Raw genomic sequence first — 10,173 nt, 5'->3', positions numbered from 1 at the left:
TTATTGAAATAACTCAATTATCTTACAGCCGTTTGCAGGCATTCTTGTTGTTGAATATTTTTAGTCAGTTTTATCTAAAAAAACAACAATCAATACTTGTTTAAGCCCATTAAAGTGTGATTGATTGGGTTTTAATGTGCTAAAAAGTCGTTCATCTAATAGCGGGTAAATTTACATTTTATATTAAGCTTTATTAAGTTTGTTTGCAAAGGTCGTGTGAACTTAGTAACGCTGTAAACAGGCTTGTTTTTTGATTACTTAAAAATTTTGAACAGAATGTTTTTAGAAGTTTGTTTCGTAAACTGTATGTTTCTTTTTCTAGGTTCTAAGTTATACTTTACAGTTGAATAAAACTAGAAATAAAAATCAAATAACACATTAAGTTACTTTTTGAAGCTTTATTAAAGTTTTTATCACTGCTATAAAAAAACATAAATAATAACATAAAAGCTACTCTGTTACACTGTAAAAAGAGTGAAACAGATAAAAAAAAAAGTAAAATCTTAAAACCTATTTATTTTTTTTTGTTGTATTTTTCTTATTTACCTTTATTTTAATGAAAGGTGAACAGTAAATTTAACAATTAGTCGTATTTTTAACTTAAACAGAAAAATTACAGAAAAAAAATAAATATTAAATGATTGAGGTAAACTTTTAATTAAAAACTCAAAACACAGTAACAAATTGTGTTTTTACTAAAAATCATGGAAATCTGAAGGCTTAAACCTTGAGTCAAAAATTAAATTAAATTAATTACATTATAATACAGTTCTTATCTTTTGATTGCTTCAGTTTTCTTTTTTCCATCTCAAAGCGTTTCTTTCTTCGAATTTTATTTCTGCATAAGTATTTTAATGTTAGTTTTGCTATTACAATTTTAATAATGGTTATTTAAGTTTAAACGTAGTATGACTCACAGCGCCTATACATATCCAATAGTTTTTTTGAACATGATAGGTTGTAAAAACAATTTCTTTATAACTAAAGTAATTTGGAAAATATTTTAAAATGTTTATTAAACATGTTTTAAACTATTATAAGATTGCAAAATTTCATGTGTCAAAATCAGTAACAAGTTAATGAGAGATAAATGTATCTGGTTAAAATCCCAATTAAATTTGTTTACTGTTGTGTTTGTTAAATAAAGCCAGCCATAAAACATTTTTTAAATATTTATTAGTTTTGATAAAATAATTAATGAAAACGTCAAAAACTACTTATTCATTAGTAGAATTGTATCAAATCATAGATTTATAAAGAATTCTAACCTTACAGACGTGGCATCCCATTTTTCGTAATCTGAATCCGAATCTGAACTCGAGCTGTTTGTGACGTCATAGTTCAACTTCGTTGAGCTGTGAAACGTCACTTTCTTCGACGCTTTCACCTGGTGCGACATTCTCCTGGTGACGTCATTGGTGGAGCCTATGACGTCATATTTGCCGCCTCTGATGTCGCAGCTCGACCTTGTGACGTTGTCCTGAGACTTTGTTCTCTGAAGCTTTGATTTCGTCCTGAAACATAATTGCTAGTTTGTTATTTGTTAAAACCGGTTTTTAATAGCAGACAAATACATAAAAAAAAGTTGATGGATTTTTCTTGATATTTTATCATTAAGGTAGTTTATACACTTTTGTAAGTCTTTATACTTCATACTTACTTATTTTTTAGGTTAATTGATTTCAAAGGAACACTGCTGTACAAACAAGAATTTCTTTTGAAAGAAGAAAAATCTTCTTCTGCCCCGCTGAAGCCATCTGAATCATCTGCAATTAATACGTTTTTATATTAGAAAATATATTAATAATTAAAACTATAGGCTTATCAAGATTTCTTAAGGCAAACTTGTGAAACTAGTATCTAAATTTCAATACAGCTAACCTTCATTAGTACGGGTAGGTGCTTCTATAGGAACAAAAGGCGATTCTTGGTTTCTATTTTTAAGGATGCTTTTTAATTCAGACAGTTGACTACTAGTTGATGGTTTATCTAAAAAAATAATCTACTTACAAATACATACAGCTACAGATTTAAACAAAGAGAAACAAGGATTGAAAAAAAGTGTTTAAAAATTAAGTAAACTATTTAATGTATAACTATACAGTATTTATATAAATTTTTAGTCTGTATTAACCTGATTCATCAACATCGCAAAATGTAAACTGTTGCGACGATGGAATCTTGGGAGAGCTGACTTCGTCGACATTGAATTCCGCCGTCTCAAACTTCGGAGCTTCCAAGCACACCACTTTTGAGTTATCGATCACAACTACTTTCTGCAGACCCGGTTGGACGTTTCTCAGTTTCCTTGGAGCTGGCACGGGACGTTTCTGCGATGAATCGCTGTTCACAGAACTCTTCGGAGACAGAACTTGATGCTTGTTGCCGTTTATCTCATGAGACGGTTTCGGGCACAGTATCGGGTGCTTCTTTATCTCTTTAAGCTCCAAGGATGCTTTGGGAGACAAAATTTTGTGCTTTCTCTTCTCGTTCGACCCAGTGGAGCTTCTGGGGTCCTGGGTGTCCAATGTGTTGTACCCACTGCTGCTGTAGGTGTTGTTGAACACGTCATCGGTCAAGCTGATGGACTGGAACAGGTTGTTGCTGATGTTGAACATTGAGGGGGAGGCGGGTCCCAAGTTGACGTAGTCGTGCTTGTTTTTCAGGTCGATGAAAGTGGTCGTTTGGCTTGTGACGTCACAGTTGTGGTTAGTTACCTCACAGTAGCTCTTGTTGTTTGTTACGTCACAGCTGTGATTTTCAGCGCTCAGGACGCTCGACGAGACGGACTGACCCACGCTTCCGAGGTTGTTTGCGGGTTGATTTGTTGGTGAATTGAAATACTCCTGAAAATTGAGTTGCAAATACACATGGAAGTTACATTAACTACAAAATAAATATATTATATATCTGTAAAAAACATGTAAAATAGTTACTCTAATGATCAAAGTTTATCATTACTTAAAGATATTTTTTATATAGAATTTTACACAAATAATAGTTTTTACCCATAAATAAGCAATAAATTGTTAAAAGGAACAGATAATTTAAGAAACTATTTTTAAAATTAAATCAGTTTTTAAAAAAAGATAAAACACACTTTTGGTGTGATCTGTTTCGAATTTTTGCGCTGGTAATTCTTCATACACTTGTTATTGCAATATATTTTATCATCTTTTGGTATGAAAAGTTTTCTTTCCAATGATTTATTGCAGTAGGAACAGGTAAAACAACTGGTATGCCAACTTAAATCGTTAAATTGAATTTTGGTTTCTTCCATACCTATTAAATTGTTTTTCTTTTAAACTTTTATACAGTGTTACTTTTTACAATCGAATGGTATTTTATTTAAGCGACAAAAACTGAACAACTTTTAAAGCTTTATTATTATTTCGTATAACATAAGTTTGAAAATAAATTGATATTGTTTTTTAAAAAGTATTACAATTTTATTTGTCTTTGTATCAAAATATGAAGATTTATGCACTTTAAAAAAAATATATAACAGTACAAAGCCAAAAGAAATTAACATTGCCATTGTTTTTGATTATTAGGAACTTCGAAAGCATATTGAAACAAAAAAAATTAAAGCCATAAGTTGTAAAGCTCACTAACTGTTGTTAATTATTGTATAAAAATACCTCTTCAAACTAAAACTTACTTATAACACAATTACACTTGTGGCAGAATATCTTGTTGTTTTCATCGTAACATCGAATACAATTAGGTAGCTGGTTTGTCGTCCAAACATACTGTTTGTCGCATAAATCAATCTTGCAAAACTCACATTTGAAGCACTTTTTATGGGAAGACTTTCCTTCGTATTGAATACAGCTATCAGTGAATATTAACTGAAAAACAAGGTTTATATGTATAACATGATCATTTACAATGAAATCTATAGGTTTAATTAAATGTAAAAATATATAATTATCAAAATAAATTTCATAAACTTTTTAACTAAGAAATACTTTATAACAGGTTTAAAAGGTGACAATAGTTGAATGTTTCTAAGTAAGTACAATGTGAGACTGAGTAGTATTAATAAGGCTTATAGTTTTTAATTAACATAAATTACAATTTCAAGCTAAACACATTTAAAAATATTCTAAGAAGAAGTCACACAAGCTTAATGGTGTTACTTAAACATCTTAATTTTATTAAGCTTTTCAGTGTAGCTTTTTTATGTCTTGTCCTTAAGCAAGTCTGATTTACTAACAAAACTTCTGTTGACTAGACAAATTATAACTAAGGGAAATGTTTTGGGTTGATACATAAACAACGTAATAAAACTTTCAGCTTAAAAGTTATTAAACTCTTGGCTTCTGCGTAAAAAGTCGACTAGACATGCTGGTTCGATATATCATATTAGAAGCCTCACTAACATTCTACAGATAAAACACATATTAACAAATGACATTGTTTTTGATGAATAGCACAAACTCCAGACACAAAACAAAAACATGCAAATAACTCACTTCATCACAATTAAAACATCTTGGTTTGTACAATTCGCCGTGGTGTCTTCCACAATATACTTCATTGTTCTGTAAAAAAGGAATAACGAGTAAATAAAAAGTGTTTGTAACACGTTTGTTATAGCTTTTATGTTTGAATTGTTTTGACGTACATTTTCAAAACCATTGAAAAAAGCCGTAAAATTTTACTACTGTTTCACAAAAAAAGTGATTTGTTTTTAATACAAAAAATATTTTTCCTACGTCATAATAGCACTTTAGATCTTCCAGATTTTCGCCACAAGTTTGACACCTGAAACACTGTTGGTGCCAGAACACATCAGTTGTTGCCATGGTTACAGACTCTTTTAGGGGCGTTGCTATGGCTACTGCGTCTTGCTGGATTCCAACACCGCACTGTTTGTGTTTATTATTTTAATTTTATAACAAATAATGAAAGTTACAAATTACAACAAATAATAACCATAAATTATAGTATGTACCTGTAAAAAGTATTATTTAATATATGAGAAAATGTATTAAGAAGTATATTACTTTTAATATTGATTAGTAAGACAAAAACAGACCACACTTTAATTACTTGTTTTCATTTTAGGCAGTAATAAAATAACTTTACTAACTATCTACCAAAGCTTAGTTGAATGAAATAAATTAGTTGCTATGACTTATTGTGCAAACATACTTTTAAAGTTACTACAGAACCTTAAGAACCTTGTATTAAGAACTATTTTAAACATACATTAAAACATACTTTTGTTATTTTTTATTTCTTACCTTAAAACAAGCAATGTTTTGGTCCATGTATTTTGTTTCTAATGCCCGAGCATAACCGATAAACTTTTGTTTTCTGAACTCGACAAAAATTTTAAACTCTCTAACTTCGTTGCAATCAAAATCTTTACAGCAATCGATCTATTGAAATAAAAAGTAAATTGAAACTAGAAATCTGTTTACAAAGTCTAGTTTACCTAAAAAAATTACTAAGGACTTAATTAATTAATCTGAAAAGTTTTTTAATTTTCATCTTTAAATTCTTTTTAAGTAAAAAATATTCGTTTTAACCCGTTTGCTTTAGTTTAGGTTATATTTAGTTGCTTTTTTAGTTTTAGTAATGAACAGTTTATTAAATATTTTCATATTCGAAAAATAAAATTGTAACCTATTTTGTAACTTATTTTTATTTCAACAACTTTGACCTTGGATAATACTCACAATCGATCACAATTAAATACATCATAAATCAAATAAATAAATTTCACCAGTTTACATGCCATGAAATAAAATAAACTTTAGCTTTAAAATTTATTCGCTTGTTATAGTGATTTCTTGTTTTTAAACTTAATTAAGCTTTATGTTTATCATAGTCTAAGTAAACTTTTAACTTCAAGTTTACTTATTAGAACGTACTATCTATTTCAGAAAATTTACAACTTTACACTGTTACAAAAATTAAATAAAACTTAAAACATACAGTAAATTCGAAACAAAGTATAGAAAGCTCAGTTTTAAATTAATTTTTCAGTAAAGAAAAATAATATTTTATCATTCAAATCCAAATAACATACAGCGAAATACCATAAAATCTACTTGAGACTTTGAAAACGAGTCTCAAGTACAAACAACTTGAAATATAGTGATGAGATGTTTATAAAACAGCTGAATTACGCTCTTGATTTGTTTACAACACACAATATAACGTGTTCATGAAAGTGGCTCAAAAATGTAAGTAGTTTGCATAAACAAACTCGTGTTTTCTATATTTGGTGTTTGTTTTGCGTTTTTGTTTACTTTTCTGTGTGTAACGGTTGTAACTGATTAAAACTTGAGTTAGAAAAATTATTTTAAGAAAGTAACTCCTTTAAATTCTGTGTTGAATTTAGTTTTAAATGTTTACAATAAAGTCCATTTACTGTTAAAAATTTTAGTTATAAAATATAAATAAAACTTACAAGTTCGTCTTGAATAGGAAACTGAAACGATGATTTGAAACCGTTTGAAATTTGAATGTTTTCCTGGAAAAAACATTACGTTAAATTTTAACATGCTTCAAAAAAACAACGGTAGCAATAGATTAGGTTTCGGGTGACAAGCTAAAAGCTTAAAACCAGCTCATAGAAAATCAGTTGAACAATTTTAAGTGACAAAACATATTGTTGTCAGCTTTGGCGAAAAAGCTCGTTCACTTTCGCTGGTTAACAAAGCACTTAACGTTGCAACTGCAAACAGTCTGAGTTGTGCTAACAATTTAAGTGCTACTTTCCATGCATTATTAACCAAAAAAGAAAACAAGGTAGATAAGTTGTGATTTTTTAAGACAAAGGTTATCTATAGACAAGTCTGCTACTAGTCTTTTGTGCTTTTTTTATTATTAATGTTAATACCTCGGTCAAAAGTTTAAATCAAATAAAACTGTTGTACGTTACGATTTGAATTTTATCAGCAGTTTTTTTTGTGTTTTTATAATCTATGTGCAATAAAATCTGATTTCTAATGCTTAATAAATGGAAAAACTAAACACACCTGTTTTGCAACTGATGCGTATTTATCAGTGTTGTCTATATTTTCCTCCAAATATAATTGATCATTAATATTTGCTTGTATGTTTTGTTGAAAATTCATGTTGACATCGTCATTTCTTTTATATCCATAAAATTCTCCAGAAGCTAACATTTTTTATACAAACAGCTGAAAATTTTTAAATTGTTAGCTCTCTTGTAGTTTTACAATGGTCGAAAAATTATAGCAAGAATACATTATGAAATATGTTTTGTTTATCTTTGCGAAATTTGTTTTGGTTTAAAGACTTTTTAAAATTATTCGGTAATTAAAAAAAAATTAAACTGTTTTTGAACATAAAGGCATAAAACTATTCCTTTTAACAAACAAAGCGACTAAACTAAAAACTGCAAACTATATTAAGTTTTAATTTAACACGCTTATTTAAATATTTTCAAACTAACATGTAGTCTCACAACAAAAAAAAGTTAATAAAACTGTTTTTTATCTAAATTTTAATTTATTTTCAGTTTGATATTTACTGCTAACAAAAAATCACAGTGAAAACAACTGTTTGTAGTGAATCACAAAAGACTGCTGCAAATTGAATGGTGCTAAATACTCAAGTGGCAGTAATCCATTTTAGCTTTTTTTTTTTTGTTCTCTCATATTAAGAAAAACGAGAGAAAATTTGAACGAGCGTTTACTATGGTATGAGGGGTTGTGATCACAACTGAAAACAAACATAATGCTATAAATATATTAACTTATTATTAACGTAACAAATTATTATAGTTATGAGATTTACGGTTAAATTATTCAATAATTTCTTTTTATTTGTATTATAACAATTACATATATTTAATTTTAATATCTTATTTAAGTGTTTTATAAACTCGTTTTAATTATATTAGGGTGAAATTAATTTTAATAACCACTTTATAAACATCTTGAGTCTCGTTCTAAAAGTCTCAAACAGACTTTATGTAAAAAAAACAGTGTAAATAATTGGCAAAAAGCTTTTTTTTAATTTAAAATGCTCGAACGAAAACCATCTACTAAGTACTTTAAACAACCAACGTGTAATAAATTCTACAAAAAAATACCTTTACTTTTTTATTAGTCGTTTTTAAAGGTTATTAAAAACTTTTAATTTGGTTTATTGAATAGATTAAATTTTACAACGTTATTTGTTTGTATAAACTTGAGTTTGATACTTTACAGCAATTTAAGCAAACAAATTAGTTGTAAAACCACCAAAAACACATCGAATTTTCTCAACCTCTTGGTGTTTACCAACAGAAAAAATATATGATTGTGTTTTAAATTTCTTTTTAACTTTACTAAAGTTTATAAAATAATACAACTAGAGAACATTAAAAGTATATTCTAATAATATAATCACTTTGTATCTATTATGTTATATCTAACCAAAAAACGAGTTTCCTATTGATTTAATTTTTGTTATAATTATTTTCAACGAGTTATTAAAATGTATACTAAACAAAACTGTCTTTTGCTAGTTTCATCAATTGATTTATCCTTATGTTATTAAAACTAAAATAAACTTTAATTACCACAGATATAAACAAACAACTAATAATAAAAGACCAGACATATTATACTAGTCTTGGTGCCATTCAAACAATACAACAAGCTTATTAAATTCATATAGTGTTTACCACATAAAACAACAAGCATTGGTGAATTTAGCCAGTTTGTTGTGTATTTTATTTAAATTAATTTAACTTATTTTTATAATTTAATATATCAAAAGTAAAGCTTAATCTGCAGAAAATTAAAATATTAAAGTATAAAGAAAAAGTCTAGAGTTAAAGTAAATTTACACTGTGGTAGAAAAATGCATTAAAATATATTTTGTTTATATTGTATCATTTGAACATATATTATTTTATTACATTTTTTAATTGTTTTTTAAGTTTTGAGATCGTATAATCGTATAAAGTTACAACTGTACAAATATGTTTATTGTATTTTTGTATTCATACTAACAGTAAAACTTTTACTTTTAGCATAAAACAAGTAACTTTGATGTTTTAAACAGACAGACAAGAATATGTAACAGGCAAAACTTATCGATAAAAATAAAAATATATCACTTTTGTAGATAAAGTGGTATAATTTAAAAATAAAACTGTATCACTTTTGCATAAAGATCAAATTTTTGCCGATTAACTCTATGATAGATAGCTATACTACTCAATAAGATAATTTTAAATAAAAATCTTTTTTGAATTTAAACATTATAAAATGCAACTTAAAATAAGGTTATTGCTTATATTTTTATGAATTTTAAAAAAAAAGTGATTTTCTAATGTATAACTATGAGATAAGCTAAATATTGATACTATTATTTTACAAAGCTGAAATATATATAAAACATTTAAATTATAATTTAACCCTTTCTTTGATTTAGTTCCTGTTGGCAACGTTCCTAATATTAATCGCTGAATCTGATACTACATTAACATCATTGATTAGCGAGGAATCATATTACTATCGAGTTACAAATAGTGTTCAAACTGTTCTGTTTTCTTTATAAATTTAGTAATTATCCTTTAGACTACATATTCTTCTATTATTTATTTTAAACATAAACAGTTTATAATTATATTTTCAGTAATAGAAAAATTAACATCATATTTCTACTATAAAGCTTGTATTTTAAGACTTTAAAGTTGTATAGTAAACATGGTGTTGATACTTTTCTAAAATATTAATTGAATTTTTATTTTTTTACTGTTGTGCAAATGTCTGTAATGTTTGTTTAACTCACAATACTTCAAAAGTTTTAATACAAGTAAATTAAGCTATACTTATTTTCTAAATCGTGTTATATTTCAACAGTTGTATATAGATTAATTTTTTTAACCTTAAATTTAGTATACAAATAGTATTTAAATGTCCTGTTTTAGTTTTGTTATAAATGTTAACCCTACTTTTTGACGGCTTAACCAGAGCAGTTAATAAAAGTAATAAAAAAACGTATTAAATTAACGCTTAAGTTTTAGGAGTTTAAGTAGTTCAAAGCAAACTTTATAATATTCATTGTTTGATTAAAATTAAACTTTATAATTTAGGGTTTTGTTTGAGTGTTTCCATTTTCTTTTTTATAATGATCGATTTTTTTTACTACATAAAAAAAAACTCATACTGTATAAGATCATTGTTGTTATTA

The 10,173-nt window shown here is 27.0% G+C and overlaps 1 protein-coding gene across 1 annotated transcript; it reads right to left on the bottom strand.

Annotated features, from left to right (window-relative positions):
* Window positions 1–480: 480 nt before the first annotated feature.
* LOC145831612 (uncharacterized) lies at window positions 481–7,159 on the bottom strand. Its single transcript, XM_082938918.1, has 12 exons — window positions 6,999–7,159; window positions 6,428–6,490; window positions 5,253–5,390; window positions 4,722–4,874; window positions 4,479–4,547; window positions 3,662–3,851; window positions 3,101–3,282; window positions 2,135–2,846; window positions 1,882–1,989; window positions 1,661–1,766; window positions 1,269–1,514; window positions 481–838 (listed from the first exon to the last, which is right to left on the bottom strand). The coding sequence occupies exons 1-12, from the start codon at window positions 7,146–7,148 to the stop codon at window positions 754–756; spliced, it is 2,202 nt and encodes a 733-aa protein (XP_082795044.1). The 5' UTR covers window positions 7,149–7,159; the 3' UTR covers window positions 481–753.
* Window positions 7,160–10,173: the final 3,014 nt, after the last annotated feature.

This window comes from Thalia democratica, chromosome 3, assembly GCF_965202585.1.
Source record: "Thalia democratica chromosome 3, ktThaDemo2.hap1.1, whole genome shotgun sequence".
NCBI lineage: Eukaryota > Metazoa > Chordata > Thaliacea > Salpida > Salpidae > Thalia > Thalia democratica.
The sequence above is the reverse complement of the archived record's forward strand: the minus strand, read 5'-3'. Positions and strand labels throughout refer to the sequence as shown.

Bases quoted from the DNA above. Each gene is read 5' to 3' on its own strand.
- LOC145831612 (XM_082938918.1), bottom strand. From the start codon at position 7,148: ATGTTAGCTTCTGGAGAATTTTATGGATATAAAAGAAATGACGATGTC. The intron at 6,491-6,998 runs GTGTGTTTAGTT...TGTTTTTTCCAG, and splicing joins ACGCATCAGTTGCAAAACAG to GAAAACATTCAAATTTCAAA. The intron at 3,852-4,478 runs GTGAGTTATTTG...CTTGTTTTTCAG, and splicing joins GATGTTTTAATTGTGATGAA to TTAATATTCACTGATAGCTG.